This window comes from Equus quagga, chromosome 20, assembly GCF_021613505.1.
Source record: "Equus quagga isolate Etosha38 chromosome 20, UCLA_HA_Equagga_1.0, whole genome shotgun sequence".
Lineage (NCBI taxonomy): Eukaryota > Metazoa > Chordata > Mammalia > Perissodactyla > Equidae > Equus > Equus quagga.
In genome coordinates this window covers 35,773,817-35,793,176 of record NC_060286.1, presented here as the reverse complement: position 1 = coordinate 35,793,176, position 19,360 = coordinate 35,773,817, and the positions used below count along the sequence as shown (strand labels likewise).

The window sequence follows — 19,360 nt, the reverse complement described above, 5'->3', positions numbered from 1 at the left end:
CCGTTTCCTGTGACAGCCCCTCCAATGCCCCGCCTGCCCCAGGTCCTGGGCCAGAATCACTTCTCTACACAGCAGCCAGTCATTTTTCTAATATGCAACTCTGCTCACATCAACTCTCTATTTAAACTCCGTTAAAGCTGCCTGCAGCTCTAAGAAACCGTTCCAGACTCCTTACTGGGCTGCCAGGCCCTAGGCGGCCCAACAACTCCATTGTGGCCCCCTCCTTTCTGCCACTCCTCCACTCCTTGCTCCAGAGCTGCCCAACTCCTTTTGATTTCTTGAAAATACCCCCACTACTCTTTCTCCTTCCTGGAACATTCTCCTCTCTGTTCACTTGACCATCTTCTACTCTTCCTCTGCTCACAGCACAGAAATCACCTCCTCCTGGAAGCCTTCCCTGACTTCCCCAACTGAGTTTGGTGTTCTCCTCTTTGCTTCCAGAGCCGTGTTTCATCATCTATCTCATCTATCAGATTCTAAGTGCCATGAGGGCCATCATTGTGAAAATTTTTAAGGACATAATCGCTTTGTGGTTGAGAGTGTTCCTGATATCGAGCAGGTTGGGATAACATCCTGCTGGCAATAATTACTAGCTGTGCGGCCTTGGGAGAAATTACTGAGCCTCTCTGTTCCTCAGTTTCCTCCACTATAAAATGGGACTAATAATCAAATCTATCTCTTAGGGTCATCACGAGGGTTAAACGGGCTATTCCAGGTAGAGCCTTAGCAGATTGCCTGGCAGAGAGATGTCAGCTCTTCAGTTGTTGACATCGTCCTCATTGCCTTTTTGTCCCTAGAGATCACTCTGTTCCTGATGACATCGGTGGGATGAGTGACCGCATGGACCACTGCTACAGCAGGTGTGCACTGACAGCTCATTGCCCCCAGCCATGCACTCCAGGCACGGAGGGGGATCACCTGAGGGGGGAGGACTTGGAGCTGCCAAGGCAGTTGAGGAGCTCCTGCTGGGAACCTGGGAAGTAGCTACTCTCCTCAGATGAGGGTGCTGGGGGGCAGAAGGGGAGATCCCAGAAGGGGGAAGGCCCAGCTTAGCTGTAAGAGCGAGGGGTCCAGAGGCCGTGCCAGGTGTGGTCGGGTGAGGAGCCTCTGCAAGGGGCAGCACGTGGGCAGATCCCGGGCCCTGGGGGAGAGAAGAGTGAAACAGGAACTGGGTCCGGAGAGCCCAGGGGAATAGGAATCAGGCAGCAGCTTACCCCAGTCCTGGGGCTGTGGTCCAGGTGGGCTTGGCCACAGGCACAAAGTCTGGCCCTGGCCAGGCTGACGAAGCTGAAGGCAGAGGTGCCTGAGCCGGGGGTGGGGCTGAGCCTGTGTGGGAAGTCTGGGGCTTGGCCTCGGGGCAGAGGCAGGGGCAGGGGTCAGACAGATCAGGGTGGAAAGGCACAGGGAGAGCACCCAATTGAAGGAAGATGGTTTATTGCTGTCGAGAGGTCTCAGGGTCTCCAACTAAACAGGACACAGGCTCCCTGTGCACGTGGGAGACTCCAGGCAGAGTCATCGTCACCTTTCCAAGGATGAGCAGGCAGGGCCAGGCACACTAGCTCCTTGGAGCACAGAGGCCAGGCTGTACCCAGAGACCCGGGCACCCCGCTCCTTAGTGAGGGGCCCACCGCTAGGGGGCGAGCTCTAGGCTTGACTGGGATCCACAACTTTGCCCCCGAAGAGGATGCTTTGGGTATCTTTGCTGATTATAAATAACAGAAAGGGCCTGTTGAAATCCACAATCAAAGGGTTCATTACTCCGGACGAGAAAGCAATGTTGATTCCTGTGGCAGCAGCTGCTTCCGTGCCCTCCTCGGCCACATCAAGCACAGTGCTATGGACCACCTGTGGGGACACCAGAGCATTATCCACCGGAGACAGGGTGGGCGGGAGGTCAGCAGCCTGCCTGTGTACCTCTCAGGGGACTGACATTTATCCAGCACCTACTGCTGGCTGTCACCGCACTGGCCAACTTGTCCAATTTGTTGGTTTCTCCCAACCACCCTGTCAGCCGGTTTTGCATAGTCCTGATGCACAGATGTGCAAACTGAGGCTCAGAGGCTGTGAGTGATCTTCCCAGGGTCATAGAGGTACAGAGTAGGGTGCCCTGATCTGAATCTCTCTCTGTCTGAGTCCAGAGACTGTGCTGCCCCCAAAACACCCACCCTTGTAGGGGCAAGGGGCAAGCCCAATGCAAGGTATTTTTCTTGCAATAAACTTCCAGGGGCCCCTCCATCTTGAAGCAGCTGATGCAGACCCCTCCTCGGACTGGACGAGCCAGCACTGCTGTCAGCACCTCTCCTGCCCCAGCTTAAACATCCTTGGAGTCCCTGGCTATTTTGCATGGGATGTGGCTTCAGATCCCTGGACCACGCGGACTCCTCCAACTACATCCCTCTGTTACTACGCCCTTTGGAAGGTGGGTACAGAGGAGAGTGGTTCTCACCACTCTGCTTCTAGGAACACAGCGCAAGGGTCCCTGGTCTTCTCTCTTGCCTTTTAGTGTATTTCCATCATAACTGCCCCACAGCCACTGACACTACCTCTTAGCCACTCTGCCAGGCCCTGCACACTGCCAAAACTATCGCTCCCATTTTACAGATGAAAAAGCCGAGGGGTACAGGACTTTAATGATTTGCCCCCCTTAGGCAGCAAAAGGTGGAGCATGGGGTGGCGTCCACTGCTGATCCCACCCCAGGCTCTTCCCCGTGACGGGCTTTTGTGTCACATTACATTGCAAGGGAGGTGGGGACCAGCCCCCACATGCTGATGACCCAGCTCTCCTGGGCTTGGGGGAGTCCCGGGGAGGGGGAGAGGGTAAGGAGAAATGCAGGTATTTATGCCAGTTCGAGACTCCCCAAATGACTGCCTGGGCTTCACCATTCAAGCTCTGACCCAGAGGATGAATTGTCCAAAGTTTAAAGACCCACCTGGGTAACATACAGGTTAGGGGTTCCTGTGACCCCTGACAGGTCAGCCTTGGTGGTGAAGACTTTCTCAATGCCCAGCTGGGTGAGTATGGTTTCCAGCTCATAGTTGCTGGAGATGGAAAACTTTGGCAGGTATAATTCGTCTATCCACCTAGGAAATGAGAAAAATAAATTTGAGCATCGGCTTGACTTGGTGCTTGCCCTTCCCCCACCTCACAGCAGGTCTTGCCTGGTTTCCTCTCTGACCACCCCCTTCTCGCTGGAAATTAATTCTCCTTTGTTGGTTTCATGACCCCTTATGCTTACTCTTCTTAATGCATTAATTATCCATTCCTGTCTCTAAGTGCCCACAGGTGCCAGGCAGTGCGCCAGGGCTGGGTGGCTCCCCACATCTGGCCCTGCCCTTCTCTTGCAAGCTTGTGGTGCAGTGAGAAGCACCTTCCCTCCACAAGGGGGCTCCACCACGGGCTGGGAGACTGTGCAGGGGCAGCCGGCTCCAGGGGCACCAGGAAGGCTTCCTGCAGGAGGTGGCATGGAGCCTGTGTCCCGAAGGAGGAGAAGGAGCTGGCTGGGTGAAGAGGAGGGCAGGAGGCAGCTGGATGAACTTGCAGGAGGTGGGAAGAAAGAGGGGATGCTCACAGTGTGGAGGGCAGCCTTGGGGGGGTGGGGGAGAGACGGGCGGCTGAGCAGGGGCTAGGGGCATCGAGGCTACATTCCAAGGCGCTTGGGGATCCTGAAACAATTAATTGAAGGTCCCCATCCTGCCTCCCTGGTGAGCTGTGTGAGGGCAGGGGCTGCTTCTGCTTCAGAGCAGAGCCGGCAGTGAGCTCTTGGAGCAACGGATGATGTCTCCCACCTCCAAGCGTCCCTCTCTTGGCTTCCATCTCCCTTAAGACTCTTGTCATCTCCCATTAAACTTTGAGTCCCACGGGAGCAGGGAAGTATCTATTCCTCTCCATGCTCGTTCATTCATTCATTCATTTATTCATTCGTCTATTCATTCAACAAATACTTATTGAGCACCCGCCATGGCCAGGAATGGGTACGGGTGCATTTCCTCAGTGCTTTGTAAATTAAAGGTGAATATTCTATCCATTTACAACTATTCTTTGAGCCCCTGCTATGTGGGCGCTATTTGGTGTCAAGGGAAGGAAAGCATCGTGAAGGGAGTCCAGGGATGGGTGGAGTGGGGTCCCTGTGTCCTGGGGTCTCCTGGGACCCGCAGTGAGGAGGGGCTGAGAGTCAGGCACCCTGGGAGGTGTCTGGCCTCTGGACAGCGGCTGGGGAAGAGCTGCGGCCTCAACTTTCTGTCTGGGCAGGTCCCCCGCCCGTTGTCGTTTGGGAAGTGTCTTCCACATAAACTACCCCTGTGGGTTCTCATCACTGCCCATCAGGACGAGGGTTGGGGGCAAGGACACTCCTCCCGGCTGGTAGGGAGCTGAGCTCCAGAGAAGAGGAGTGAGCGGCTGAGGTCACGCTTGCTGCCCATGAGCCTTGGGAGGGGGACCCTGGGTGTGGTGCTCTTTCCCCTGCACAGCTGTTCACAAACCTCCCTCTGCCCCACCGTGGGGCCTGGGCCCAGACCCGCCTCCCTCTGCCCAAAGCCACGCAGGCAGCAAAAGGCAGAGTCACCCTAAACTCCCCCTGTCCTGCAGGCTCTGCCCCACTGCACCCTGGACATCAGCGAGGCGCCCAGTGGTGGCGGACGGGGAGTCGAGGAGGAGCTGGGATGGCGGGAAGGGAGGTGGGTGCAGGGCAGTCACCTCATCCGCAGAGAAGCTCGCCACCTCCTCAGGGTCTCTGGGAGCAGCGCGGCCTCCACGGCCCCCAGTTGGCCCTCGTCGGGGAGGATGAAGAGTGCGCTGTCATCGCTGATGTACTGGAGCTCCACCACGGTGCAGGCAAGCTCCTCGTCCCGGAAGAATGGCACCATCCGCTCCTCGAAGCTCATTTTGGGCACCTGCACTGACCTGCTCCTGCTCACATGGAACGCCGACTCATACGTGTCTCCGGGGTCAAACGGGGTCTTCCACTTGGCTAGAGGCAGGGTAGAGGGGGGAGCATTTGGAGAACTCTGTGAATGCGAGGGCTACCCTGCCTCTCCCCATCCTCTGCCCGGGTTCCCTGAGCCATGAAGACACTCAGCGTAACAATGGCCACCCCATGATTCCTCTTAGGGATGGCCCTGTCTTGGTTTGCAAAAACACCTCGACAAGGGGCTGGCTGGTGGCGTAGTGGTTAAGTTCGCCCTCTGCTTTGGCGGACTGGTGTTCACGGGTTTGGATCCAAGGCACAGACCTGCACACCACCCCTCAAGCCATGCTGTGGTGGCATCCCAGATACAAAATGGAGGAAGACTGGCACAGACATTAGCTCAAGGCCAATCTTCCTCAGCAAAAAACAAAACAAAACAAAACAAAAACCACCCTGACAAGCTGTCAAGCTGTTAAGGATGGATGGCGGTGAGCCCTGTAGGTCTGGATTGGGAAGGGGGCCATGAATCAAAGACCTGGTTAATTGGGCTAAATGAGAATCCTCCAGGAATTTGGGAGAGATGGGAATTAGGCTGGGGGCCTGGGGAGAAATGGGACATCCCTAACTCCTTAAAAGGAACAGTGTTAGTACCCTTGTTTGTCATTGGCATTGCAGGGATGTGCACATATACCCACAGCCTTGTGAAGCAGGCTGAAGAAGCAAGGAGCAAAATAGGAACCCCGAGGGCAGAGCAGAGGTCACCCGAGGAGAGGGGAACAGGTCTGCACCCCAGGAGGACTGGAGCGCTCAGTGGGGTACGCGGGAGCTTGTTGGGGACATTAGAGACCTGGGGGCTGCCTTGGAAGTCTGAACCACCTCCCCTGCTCGGTTTGCTTTCCACCATGGCCGGCATCCCCATTGTTAGAGGCAGGAGGTGGGGGAAGCCCGGGTGGCTGGTGTGTCCCTGGGGAGGAGAATTTGGAGGGAAGAGTCCTGGGACAGGCAGGGTGGTAGGAGAAGAGAACACCAGAGACTCAAAGAACAAGCAGAGCGGGTCAGGGCTGGACGAGGTTTACAGAGAAATCCTGTTCCACGCCTTCACAGCACGGGTCCAGGAGGGCTTGCCCAGGGCTCTCTCTGGGTCTCCACGCAGCTCCTGTCTCCTAGGCGCCTCACCACCCTCTGACTCAACGATCCTTCTTTGTGCTCCTGTCTATTCCTTGTCCCCATGTGGACTGCTGGCTCCGTAAGGAGGGACCTCTCTGTGCCCCGCCCCTTCAGAACCGACAGCTGAGGTCTGCATTTGTTGAGCTCCTACCAATGGGATCGGGCACTGGACCCACTGGAATCTGAGAAAGGGCCCCCCCGGGCTCTTCCCCAGATGATGACCTGCCATTTCCACTCTTAAGGTTATAGGAGGGAAGAGCTGCAGAACCTTGGGGTGGCCAGGCTCCTTAGAGGCTGTCTTCCCCCTAAGATAGCCACCAGCCCTGCTGGGACACTCCCCCCACCCCTCCCACCAGAGAATAAGTGCCCTGAGTTGGGATGGAGCCCAGGTCAGAAGCTGTCCTGCAGTGTGCACAGGCAAGGGCCGTCCTGAGCATGTCCCAAAGTGTCTCTTCAGAGAGGGAGCTGAAGTTCTCGCCCACCCCCGAGAGAATTGAAAGGAAGGCTTCTTCCTTCCGGTAGCCGGGCAAGCGTAAGTCAGAATAAAAAGTGCTGCTTTGCCTCCAATAAAGGGTTAATGAGCTCTCTGTGGTTGTGTCCTGCAGTGGCCAACTGTAATTTGTAAAACCCCAAGAGAGGACGGTGCCTAGGGGCAGGTGGAGCCTTGGTGCCCACGCCCCTTCCTGCGAGCAGTTGGCCTAATCACACAGTTCATGAGCCAGGACAGAAATAGCCCGGGAGGCTCAGAGCTAAAAGTCCGTTTTCTGCCGAATCGCAGGCCGGGCACTTACCTTTAAGGAGGATGTAATTCACCAGAACCATCATTGTGTTCTTGCAAAGGCCCCCGACCAAATGCACAATTTTCCCCTCGGTTTTCTTCTCCACGTAGTCATTGATGAGCTTCTCGGCTGCGGCGGGATCCTTGAAGTTGGTGGGGAAGGCCTCAGAGGCGTACAGCGCCTTGGCGTCTTCCCTGAACTTGTCCAGCAGCTCGAGCTCCTCCTTGAGGAACATGGCGTTGCCCACACTCAGCTGCTGCTGTGGGTTGGGCTGGCTGAGGGTGTGCAGGAGGTGCTGGAAACCCTGATGGATTTCCGTCTCGGGGGTCTCCGTGAGGTTGAACTTGAGGCCTTCCAGGATCTCCGTCAGGGTGGTGTTGCGGGCCCCCAGCGACAGGAAGGCCAAGGCGATAGAGATGCTCAGAGGGGAGAAGATGACATTCTCATTGGGGGTCTGCGCAGCCAGCAGCTTGTAGAGGTGGAAGGCGAAGTCGGTGTTGCTGGTGGTTAATCTGAGGTTGTCCACAGACGTCCTGTTGGGTTGGTCCTCCTGGGCCACATTCCCCGAGTCAGGCATGTCCCCAGGGAGGCAGTGGACTGTGGGGCACAGCCCAGCCACCAGGAGCCCCAGAGCCAGGAGGGGTGACATTCTCTCTGCCCTCAACTCTGAAAAGCAAAGCTCCGTTAAGTCTCAGAGGTGGTGCCCTGACCACCTCCCGCTGCCCTGGTGTGGCCTGCCTTCTGGTCTCCGCCTCTGCTAGCTCTGCGATCTCCCACGGGTAGGCGCCATCCTGGGCACCCAACATACACGACTATATTCTGTGCTCCCTCTCACCCTTTGAGGTAATTACTATAATTGTGGCCATTTTCCCCAATGAAGAAACTGAGCACAGAGAGGGGAAGAGGCTTGCCCAAGATCACACAGCAAGCAAGTGGAGGCGGGGGAGGGGCAGTGAGAAGCCTGTTTACCTGGCTTCTGGGTGGGGTAGCTAGTGATGGGTGTGAGGTGCCGTGCAGTCAGAACGCAGCCTCCACTTCCTGCTTGGCGAGCAGGCTGGTCAGAGGGGCTAGAAAGCAGGGGCTCCTTTCCCCCTTATAACCCTCTTCTGCCCCCCAGTAGAAGCCCAGGAAGGAGCCCTGGACAGAGGCAGAGACCACAGCTGCTTTCTGGACCTTTCACTGACAAATTGTGTGACCTTGGGCACTCTCTGGGTGGCGCCTGGTCGCAGCGAGGGCTCCTCGAGAGAGGGCACAAAAAGCAGCTCGAGCCATGTTAGAGCATAGATGGTCCTGATAAGGGTGGATGCAGAGATCAAAGGAAAGAGGAACGTTCTTTTCAGCCCCTACCAGGTTGACACATGGGGTTTGTTACCACTGTAAGCCTGGAAAGGCCTTCTGTGGGGAGAAAGCACTGTGGGCCTCGGAGTCTCAGAGACCTGCATGAGGATTTCATTTTGGCCACTTGGGTGATGGCTGTGTGGTGACAAGCAAGTGACTCAACCTTTCTGAGCCTCACTTTCCAACTCTGTACAAGGGGTTGAGTAGCTCAGGTGAGATGAATGGTGAAGATGCCTGGCTCCTAATAGGTGTTCCAGAGGCGTTACATCCTCCTACACGTCCCCCTTCTCAGAAACTACAAGCCAGAGCTGCAATTCTGTGGGGAGAGAGGATGGAACTCTTGCAGGATCGGAGAGAGTCCCAGTTCAAAGCCAGTGACTGCGGGCAAACAGGGTGATTTACCTTCAGGCTCCGCCCACTCAGTCCAAATTCAGAGGAGGAAAGGGCAGCTGTGTAGCGGGGAGTGGCCAGGAAGGAAGAAAAAGAAGAGGGAAAGGGAAGGAGGAAGAGGAGGGGCGGGCAGAGGCGGGGTGAGGGGAGGAGAGGGAGTCGAGGCCCCTGGACAGGCCTCCTGACAAGCCCAGGGACACAGGCGGCTCCATGCCCTCAGATGTTTGTTCACTCTCCGCTGATGCAACCATTTCTTTGGAAAAGAGTTAAACGTTTTTTTTCCCCCCCAAAATTATTTCTGAAGAAAAAGGGCTTTTCAGCTCCGGCAATTTGGCAGGCTAACTGTTTCTGAGCTGTCTGTCTTTCCTGTTGCTGGGCAGACGCAGCCTGCTTGGCTGGGGGCCCTGGAGGGGAGGCAGAGCCTCCAGAGAGCCCCCATGGAGACTCCGTGGCCTCTGCCCAGAGGGACCCAGGACAAGGACTCCGTCCGCGGCACGTTCTGAGAGCAACTCCCTGTGCCAGGCCAGGGGAAGCAACTTCTGCCCTCGGGGGAGTTCTGATCCTGAGGGTTGATACACAGCTGTACGGGGGTCCACAGCCACCTCGAATCAGAATCCAAAAGTGTCGGAGGCAAAAATGACCATTGGAGACCCGTGGCCCATCCTCCCCTTTGCAGATTGAAAACTCAGACCCACAGAGAGGACTCATCTTCCGAGGGCACCAAAACTCTCCCCAGCACTCTGGCACACTTCCTCCCAGCTCCCTCCGCACCCACATTCCAAGGCTTCTGGCCAAGGCCCAGAGCCACCCTAGGAGAGGGGATTTCTTTGCTCCCAGCATGCAGTAACCCAGATTACCTGCCTGGAGAGCTGGGCGCGGCTGGCCTGCTCCAATGTTGGCGCCTGCCCCCTAGAGTGTGGGACTTTCAAGGGTCCTAAGGCTTATTTATCCCTGCAAAGAACTCCTCCCCTTGCTTGGGAAATGTTTCCTGGGACAACCAAGCGTTCTGTTTTCAGACTGGACACGGTCAAATGATCGTTTCCGGCAACATGGATTTTATTAGATCTACTCAAACAATCCAGTTACAGGAACAGCTCCGAACTTTTTGTCTCTTGAAAAAAACCCAAACCCAGCAAACAAGATACAACTTTCTCATATTTTTTTTTCTTTTGCTGGTAAAATACTCATTGAGGAATGTGTGAAAATCCAGGAAACATAGAGGAAAACAATGGAAAATATGTCCCGGAATTTTATCCCCCTGGGAAGGCCCCAGCTAACGTGTTGTATTTCTTTGATAAGTTTCCCTCAGCTGGGCTAACAGTGACTTGTTTCTGGTGAAGAGAATTTGACAGAAGGGATGGGGTATCCTTTCCAAGATTGGGTTACAAAAAGATGCTGCTTCTGGGCCGGCCCCGTGGCCGAGTGGTTAAGTTCACACGCTCCGCTTCGGCAGCCCAGGGTTTTGCCAGTTCAGAACCCCGGGCGCAGACATGGTACCGCTCATCAGGCCATGCTGAGGCAGCATCCCACATGCCACAACTAGAAGGACCCACAACTAAAATATACAACTATGTACTGGGGGGATTTGGGAAGAAAAAGCAGAAAAAAAGAAAGAAAAAAGAAAAAGAAGATTGACAACAGTTATTAGCTCAGGTGCCAATGTTTTAAAAAGAAGTTGCTGCTTCTGTCTTGGGTTTTCTCTCTTTCTCCCTCTCTCTCACACACACACGCGCACACACACACGCCGGGGAGACTACGTCTGAAGCGGCCCTGGGAATAGGCCCACAGTGTGAGGGCCCGAGGCCCCTTGCCCACAGCCACGAGCTTGGACGCGGCATTCCAGCCCTGTCAGGTATTCAGGGACCACAGCCCCAGCCCAGGCCTTGTCCACAAGCTCATGGGACGCCCTGAACCAGAACCACCCAGCTCAGCCTCGCCCGGATTCCTGACCCTTGGAAACTATGAGATAATAAATGTTTTCTTGTTCTAAGCTGCAAACTTTTGGAATGATTTATTACGGAGCCGCGGATTAACCCAAATCCACATCACTGGCTGGCTTGGCTCTTAGGATGAGGGGAAGACAGGGAACAGGGAAATCGGAGGATTATAAAAGAAAGCAGGTCGGTTTCACAACATGGCCTGTGCCACGTAGCTGATGCCTCAGTCAGTGGGTGAACGCTTGGCCTTCCCTATTTTTAAGCAAGTTTACCTGTTCTTCCATTTACCCACACAGAGGCCCGGTCATAACGATGGCATAACCACAGCTGTTCTGTTCACTTTATGGTGAGAACTCACTAGGTTCCATGATCTTATTTCTCATATTGGGAAACGGAGGGACAGAGAGATGAAGACGTTCCCCAGGTCGCAGGACGGTAAATGCCAGCTGGGATTCTGTACCAGGCAGGCCCACAAGCTCTTGCCTCCCCAGAAAACGCAGAAAACTCCTGGCCAACCTGTTTTCAGCCTGGCCACAGAGACCCAGTGACCTCGGACGTGAGGAGCCACCCGCTGGGGTCACCCAGTGGAAGGTGAGGCGTCCTGGTTCCAGCTACAAGGCTTTGCCCGCGCTCTGCGTCAGCCTCTGGAAAGACCCCAGGAGTCGGTCTGGAATACACGGGCTGTGGCCTGGGGGTATCTATTATCAGTCACGAGGACAGTGACAGGTTTCTGATTTTAGGGGACCAGGGGCGTGAAGGCAGCTGTGGGCCGCACAGCTCGGTCCTTATGTGGATGCTGTTGAAGGGAGGACCTTGTGCGCCCCACGTCCTCCTGCGGCCCCGCGGGCGGCCTTGTCTGGCCTCAGACAGTCTCTTAGACCCCAGGGATCTCCACTCTCCCCCCCCAGGGTGGTCTCCACCTGCCACATTTTCTATCACATCAGCCACCTCCCATCTCTTCCCCGGGGGTGCTGTGGCTCCCCCCATGTTTCAGACACTTTTGCTAACCAGAATGTTGACACCACTGCCTCTTTGGGTTCTCTCCTTAGCGACCTCTCACCCGGACCAGGCCCTCAATAAAAACTGTTGTTCTCTGCTCTCTGCAGTTTTTTGCATCTCAGTAAACGGTGCCTCCATCTCCCCAGCTCGGCCAGGAACCTGGGATCATCTTCCCGCTCCAGCTCCCCTTCAGTGTGGGGTGGGGTCTCCTTCATCCACATCCCTGGACCCCACTCCCTACCCTCCGTGTCTGCTGCCCACACTCAGTCGCTAGCCCCACTCCCGGTGGCAGTGACCACTGAGCTGCCCACACCCCTCCCCAGCTGCCCGCTCCCCCTGCCAGTCCACCCTTTATCTACACGGTCCCCGGAGTAGCTCTAAGAGTACAGCTCGTTCAGGGCACTCTCCTGCTTGAAGTGCCCCGCTGGCCTCCCTGTCCTGCCCCTGGTCCAGAAGCGCCCGCATGACGCCAGATCTGCGGGGCCTGAAGAACATTCCTCACAACAGAGCTGTCCCTGCAGGGCCCAGGGGTCCCCGACTTGTGGCAGGAGGAGGGAGAGTTCCAGCTCCCTTTACACATGGGGACGGCAGGAACGTTCTGTCTCCGGCTTCAGTGTGCGTCACCACGGATGAACCAACCCCTCCGTGGTGCTTTGGGCTGCACAGCACGTGGCAGGAAGTCTTCCACAGTCCTCCCTGGTGGAGTGGGTCCTCCTCTGACTCGCCCAAACCTTCCCACGCCCCTTCCCACGAGATGCCTTCGCCTGCTGTCCCGTGACGTGACTTCCGCTTGTCTCTGCAGCAAGGACTGAGGCTTCTGGCCATCGGGATGTTGCTTCTCGCTCAGCCTTGTTCCCTGCAGATAGAGCTGCTGGATTTGGCAAACAAAAATCCCTCCCGATTCCTGGGGCATATTTATACTAAAAAGTGATTCATTATCTGGAATTCACGTGCGTCCGGGCGTCCTGTGCGTTATCAGCAACCCCACGTGCAGGGCATGTTCAGCTGTGTGCAGTGGGCCCAACGCTCAAAGAATGGGAGAGTCTTAGGCAGTGGCCTGAGGACTTGCAGAGGCATGGAATCTTCTGGAGCCTTGCCTCACTGCGCCCTTTCATTCACTCACCCAACACTTGTCAGGAGCCCACTGTGGGCCAAGGCCCGTGCCAGGCCCTGGGGCTGCAGAGACGACTCAAAACCCCACAGACTTCACTTCACGGTGTGTGAGAGACGCAGACACGTGGAGAGATGGTGGCTAGACTGTGGGAAGGGATGGAGGGAGGTGTGGGGGGCGGTGGGAGCCCAGAGATGGTCTGGGGGAGTCAGGAAGGCTCCACGGACAGGGGACGCTGGGCAGAGTCCTGAGCAAGAGCCTGGACGCGTGCTTGTTACCCGGCTGTCACCCTGCAAGGATTAGGTGGAGAAATGCCTAAAAGCAAAGAGCGTCAGGGCCTGTCAGCCCCTGGAGCATGGGCGTCTTCAGGCACTGGAGCTGGTGGCGGCCCTGGGGGCAGGGCCCTGGGGCCCGGGCCACATGGGGTAACCCCGCACTCATGCACTGTGACGGCAGAGAAGCAGCAATCTGTGCGTGCACCCCAGTCCCCAGGGGGGCTCGTGAAAGGCCCCAGTCTCAACCCTTCTGACTCCTAGGACAGGGGCCAGGAATACGCATTTTTAACCAGCTCCCCAGGTGATAGGGATCACAGTCTTGTTACCGAAAGTTCAGTCTCTGATCCCAATGTCAATCCAAATAACGAGAATGGAGTCTTGGGAGAAAAAGGGAAAGGCTTTACTTGGCCAGGCAAGGGGAGCAAAGCAAGGGCCAGTGCCCCCAAAGTTGCTTGCTCCCCGTTAAGAAACGGGTGGGGGTTTTTATTTGGGGTTTTAGGTAGAGGTGGGGGGCCGTGGCCTTCTTGGTCTGCATTTTCCCATCGGCCTGTGTCTGGGGCTGCTTCCAGCAGAGGAGACTAAGGATTTCTCAGACGAGCGTGCTTGGCTGTTTATCTCTATGGTGGAAGGTAGACAGACGTCAGGGAGCCGAGGAGTTGGGCCTGGGAAGCTTTGGTTTCTTGATATTCTCTGGACGTTATTTTCTCTGTAAAAGAACTTAAAGGTCCTGGGATTAGCCACAACTTTAGTGGGAGCCCAGTTTGAGGCCATCCGGGCTTTAAGGATTTGTAACTGCTATTTGGTTGTAAAGCTCAGGGAGTCAGAGGTTAAAGAAACAAACATTTACATATGAGTGTAACTAAAGACCCAGGGAACTAGGAATGCGGGTTTTTACTTTTATCCCCACACATGCCAGCTTCACTGTAGGGAAACCACTATCAGGGCTGATGTTAATAAGAGCCGGTAACATTCTGAGGAACCCTCCTGTAGGTCCAACCCTCTTCGTTGCCCCTAGCCTTCAAACAACCCCTTGACCCGGACATCGTTATCATCATTCTGCTGGGCAGCGGGAGAAGTGGACATGTGTGTGCTTGCTCATGATTCATCCGCTCAGCACACCTGGGACGGAGGCTCGGCCCCACATCTCCTGGCCTCCATCTCAGCCTCCTTTACCCCACACCCGAAGACCCCGCTTCCCAACCCTTATCCCTGGCCCGACCTGGGTCCCTAACATTTGTGAAGGAACGTTTACCTGCTGATCAAATCTGCAAAGAGTTTGTGGCAGGTTCTCTGGGAGAGACTGAGGGAGAGGCAGGGGCTCAGAGAGGGGAGACTCTGGAGACCCCCCGGGCATACGATGAGTGCTCAGCTCCTAGCACGACCAGAGGCTGTAGTCCTATGAGTTGCGGAGCAGCCACCACTCTCCAGAAGGCTGTGTGCGTGCGTGCGTGCGTGCACATGTGCACACATGTATGAGCAGCAACGTGGGTGGATGTCAGAGCGTTTCCTATCTGTTCCCTGTATGTCTTCCTGGAAAATCACCAGCAGCAAGGGCGTGCTCTCTCATACCATATTCTCCCACAAACGACCCGGTGTTTGTGTCTACAACTGTTGCCGCCTTGGTGCTGTCTCACTCCCACCCCATTCCTTGTGGAAAGGGGGCAGATGGTCCGCCTTGGGGTGTGGCTCTGCAGGAAACTGGAGGTCACTGATGTCACCTGCTTGCCATTCCCAGCCTCTTGCAGCAGATGCCTCTGCCTGTTTTTGAACTGAGCCAATACATGCAAAGGGCTCAGAACAGTGCCAGGCAGCCGCAGGTGGCATCCTAGTGTTACTTAGTTTATTACTGTCACCCCCGCCCCCAGCACCCTACACAGTGTGATAGGCGCCAAGGAAGGAGCAAGTCGCATGGGCTCTAGCCATGCGTGTCCTCCTTCAGTTCCGTGAACAGGACACACTCCCCCACCTCTGGGTCTGCGCTCACGATGTCCACCAGTGACCTTGGCCCAGTCCGCTCCTGCCCGTCCCTCAGATCTCGGCTTCAGTGCCACCACCCCAGAGCCCCCTCTGGCCCGGCTGGAGAAGGTCTCGCCGATCGTCTCTCTTCGCGCCCCATTCTCCTCCTTCACTGCCTCCTGCTTGTGCCTTTGCAACCCCAACCCCACCCCTAACCCCTCCTCCGGTCTTTTTTTTCTTTTAACATTTTACTAAAAAATACTTTTCATTTTGAAACAATTTTAGATACGCAGGAAAGTCGTGACGACGGTACAGAGAGTTCCTGTGACGTAAACATCTTACGTATTCATGGCACATTAACAAAGCTAGGAAATGAAGTCGGTACGGTACAGGCTTAATTGGATTTCACTGGTGTGTCCAGTAACGTCCTTTTTCTGCTCCAGGATCGCATCCAGGAACCACTTTACACTCAGTCGTCATGTCTCCTTGGGTTCCGCTGGCCTGTGACGCTTCTCCAAGTGTCTTGGTCCGATCCGGCTGCTATGACAAAATACTACAAACTGAGTGGCCTAGAAACAGCAGAAATTTACTCCTCATAGTCCGGAGCCTGGAGGTCCAAGATCATGGTGCCAATGTGGCCGGGTGGGGGCCCTCTTCCGGGTAGCACACTTCTCATTGTGTCCTCACGTGGAAGGGCCTAGAGAGCTCCCTGGGCCCTCTTGTATAAGCACACTAGTCCCCTCCTGAGGCTTCCCCCTCACGCCCTAATCACCTCCCAGGCCCTGCCTCCCAACACCGTCACCTTGGGGGTTAGGATCGCAGCCTAGGAATTTTGAGGGGACAGACATTGGGACCACAGCATCAGGCTGTCCTTCTTTTGCACAACCGTGACACTTTTGAAGTGTACCATTGGTCGGGTAGTTTGCACCTTGTCCCTCGTTTGGGGTTTGTACGGCGTTTTCTCATGATTAGAAAGAGGCAGTGGGTTTGGGGGAAGATCCCCCCTTGGGATCTCATCCCACCGCGTCAAGGGCACAGATGTCATCCCGACTCCCCGCTGGCGATGTTGACCTTGACGGCTCTGTCAGGGTCAGGGTAGCGGGTGCCCAACTCTCCACTGAGCGTTGCTGTTCCTCACGGCCCGTGCCCTGTTCGCAGAAGCAACTCACCAAGTCCCACTCCATCGCACTTGTCATCAACTGACATGCGATGCATTTCACCTTTCCATTTTACTCTCTGTTATTTCTCTAGCTTATCGTCTCTCCACCCTAGAATGGAGCTCTACCAGAGCAGGGAATTTTTTGTTTTTTCCTTCATTTCTCTTCAGCATCCGGAACAGTGCCAGATAGATGGTGGACATTCAATAAACACCTGTGGACAGGCAAACTGTCTTCATCGAGGTTTGTAATTCTGTGTTTATTTGTTTGTTTCCCTGGTTATTGCCAGGGCCCGTGTCTGTTGGGCTCACCTTTACACCCTTGTACCAGCTCCGTGCCTGGCGCCCTGCTGGCAACCCACGGGTGACAGCCAAATACGCAAGTGTAGCTGGGCGTGGCGGTTCCTGGGGGCTGTTTCCCTGGAGACCAAGGCCGTGCCTTCTGGTCCGCGTCTCTGCAGGGAGAGGTGGGAGAAGGGGTCCTGGCATCGTTCCTCCTATTTCTGCTGGAGGTGGAGTTCACGGGGGTCATGTGGTCAGAGAGGGAATAAAAGCGGGTTGCTGAGAACAAGAATGAACTTGGCAATAGCTGCGGGAACTCAGACAGTGATGGGTTGAATTGTGCGCCCCCCAAATTCATATGATGAAGCCCTAACCCCCAGGACCTCAGAGCGTGACTGAATTTGAAGTTAAAATGAGGGCTCTAGGGTGGGCCCGGATCCAATGTGACGGGTGGAGATTGGAAGACGAGAAGAGGAGATGAGGATGCAGACACGCACAGAGGGAGGACCATGTGAGGACAGGGACAGAAGACGGCCATTGCAGCCAAAGAGAGAGGCCTCAGAAGGAACCATCCCTGCTCACCTCGATCTCGGACTCGCAGCCTCCCCGATCCTGAGATGATACCTTTCTGCTTTTAGGCTACCCAGCCCTGTGGCGCTTTGTTACGGCAGGCCTAGGAAACTAACACGGCGGCTAAGAGGGTCCTGAGGGGGACAGTCGCGCCTCCACGTGTGGGCTCTATAGACCGGTTACCTCATTTCACCACATGGGGTGCCTGAGGCCCATCTGAGGAAGGGGAGGGCGGGGCGTGGGAGCAGCAGGTGTGGGTGGGTGCGAGCGCCCCCTGGAGGGCTGAGCGGAGGTGCCACTGCTCTGCTGATGGGAGAGTGAGGGACAGGAAGGGGCCCAGGGGACACTCAGGGTGTGGCGTGGATGGCATAACTACCTGACATTGGGATGAGCAAGAACAGACAAAACACTGGCCTCGTGTTCAGGGTCCCTGTCGCTGGACCACGAGCAGGGTCACCTACTCCTCCCAGCTCTCCATCACGCGCCCTGCACTGGTCCACACAGAGGGCTCCGTCATCTCCCGTACACACCGCAGCTCACTCAACACCACGCTCTTCTCAGGCTGTCCCCTCTGCCTGAAAGTCTCATACCTGTTCCCAAATCAGCTGTCTGTTGCGTCCTACTATTCTTCAAGACCAGCCCTGTGTCACTTCTTCCGTGAAAGCTTTCCTGACCCCGCAGAAGTTAATTCTGCCCCACCTGCTCTGAGCTGCAATACCCTTTGTTCACCCTAGGATTGGGCGACAATTGAGTTCCATGGCCTGCGATGACACCCAGCATGGCGCTTCGGTGCGTGACATACAGCCGAGGCTCCCACCGTCAGCCGCCCGGCGCCCGTCCCCATGTTGCACAGAGTGGGTGTTTCATGACCATTTGCCAAGCGAACTTTAGACAGCCTTGGACCTTGATCCTGCACACATCACCCAGGCAGGGCCTCCCCCTGACCTTGGACTAGCTTCGTCAACAGTGACAAAAATATTTGCCCCAAAAGACAAGGTGTTTCGCAAGAGAAAGGTGCAAAGAAGCAGGTCCCACCCCACGGGGAGGCCCGAGCCCGGAGAGCTGTCCTGAGCTCGAAGCACAAAGGGAGACGAGCTGTCTGGCCCCGGTTGCTGCCATCTGCCCTGCCACCAGCCACCACACGTGCCATCTGGGTCCTGGAGCCTGGGCCTCTCTCTGTCACCAGCTGACAGGCTCTGGGCAAGCACTTATGTCCTCCTCTGTAAAATGGGGACAGTGAAAAAGATAAACTAAAGTAGGGACAGTGACATACTGTGCAGGGTTGTTGAGCAACTAACGAGATCACAGATGCAAAGTGTCCCCGGGGCTGGCACACAGTAGGGGCCAGGGATGGTCAAAGCGTGGGGTTCCGACCTCGTCAGTTCTAAGGGCACCCATCTGCCATACAGTCTGGACTCTGGGAACAGGGCAGTGGGCACAGCCTCACGGAGAGCAAGACAGCAACAGGCAGCGTGTGGCAGGCGGGTACTCAGGGGGTCAGACTTAAGGGGCAGCTACTTATGGGACAGTTTGAGACAGAGCGAAGGCTCATTCACTTATTCATTTGTTGACTCTTTAAAGTGGCTGATGCCTTCATTTGGTTGACGAGGAATCGTGGTCGGTTTCGTAAAGGAGAGTGAGCTTAGCTGGATGACTGGGGAGCTGGTGGTCGAGATGCACCTGCCTGGGCTTCTCTTTCCTGTCACGTCTGCCCTGCGGAGAGCCCAGGGCTGAAAGTGTGGCTCTGGGGCCATGATCCCGGGGCCAAATCCCCCTCCACCACTTAGGAGCTGTGTGTCTAGGTAGGCTGCCTGTTCCCCACAAGCCCTGCCTTCCCCATCTGTAAGATGGAGGCAACAGTAGTGCCTGCCTCGTGCGAGGGGTGTGAGCAAACTGTTGGGACCCCTCTCCCCAGTCTAACAGGCGAATCTAGCAAGTGAGCTGCGTAGACTTGAAGTGAGTACAAAAATCCGTGCTGTGCTGTGAAGCAGCCATCCCACGGCTGCGTTAGAAAGAGCTGCAGCCCCACACCTCATGACTGAAGACGCTGCTGGACAGATCCACAGCAGGAAGAGATAAGGGCATCTCACTCTCTCACACCCCAGCCGCATTTCTTAGAGACTGAGGGAATAATTAACAAGCCTGGTCCTTGCCTCCCTCCACACACAGATAACACCAACACTACAAGCCTTGTTTGATGTATAACCAAAAAGTTCTTGTTTATGTTACCTTTGAAGTATCTATTAGATGTGTAAACCCTTTCCCATACATACACTGCTTTGTTAAAAAAAAGCATATAGAGGCTGGCCTGATGGTGTAGTGGTTAAGGTCCTGTGGTCCGCTTTGGGGGCCCAGGTTTCACCAGTTCAGATCCTGGGCACGGACCTACATACCACTCATCAAGCCGTGCTGAGGCAGCATCCCACACAGAAGAACTAGGAGCAACAACTAGGAATATACAGCTGTGTACTGGGGCTTTGGGGAGAAAAAAAAAAA

At 55.6% G+C, this 19,360-nt stretch overlaps 1 protein-coding gene and 1 long non-coding RNA gene across 3 annotated transcripts; both read right to left on the bottom strand.

The window, feature by feature from the left end:
* Positions 1 to 1,417: 1,417 nt before the first annotated feature.
* On the bottom strand, positions 1,418 to 9,571 carry SERPINA3 (serpin family A member 3). 2 transcript variants are annotated; one of them, XM_046647765.1, is made up of 5 exons: positions 9,436 to 9,571; positions 6,863 to 7,516; positions 4,694 to 4,967; positions 2,931 to 3,081; positions 1,418 to 1,845 (listed from the first exon to the last, which is right to left on the bottom strand). In XM_046647765.1, the coding sequence occupies exons 2-5, from the start codon at positions 7,497 to 7,499 to the stop codon at positions 1,645 to 1,647; spliced, it is 1,263 nt and encodes a 420-aa protein (XP_046503721.1). In that variant the 5' UTR covers positions 7,500 to 7,516; positions 9,436 to 9,571; the 3' UTR covers positions 1,418 to 1,644. The 2 variants fall into 2 exon arrangements, with proteins under 2 accessions (XP_046503721.1, XP_046503722.1); XM_046647766.1 differs by having other exon boundaries at positions 9,440 to 9,539.
* Positions 9,572 to 13,304: 3,733 nt separating this feature from the next.
* On the bottom strand, positions 13,305 to 19,249 carry LOC124231002 (uncharacterized). Its single transcript, XR_006886343.1, has 3 exons — positions 16,877 to 19,249; positions 16,325 to 16,467; positions 13,305 to 13,617 (listed from the first exon to the last, which is right to left on the bottom strand). It is a non-coding gene; the product is annotated as an uncharacterized LOC124231002 (long non-coding RNA).
* Positions 19,250 to 19,360: the final 111 nt, after the last annotated feature.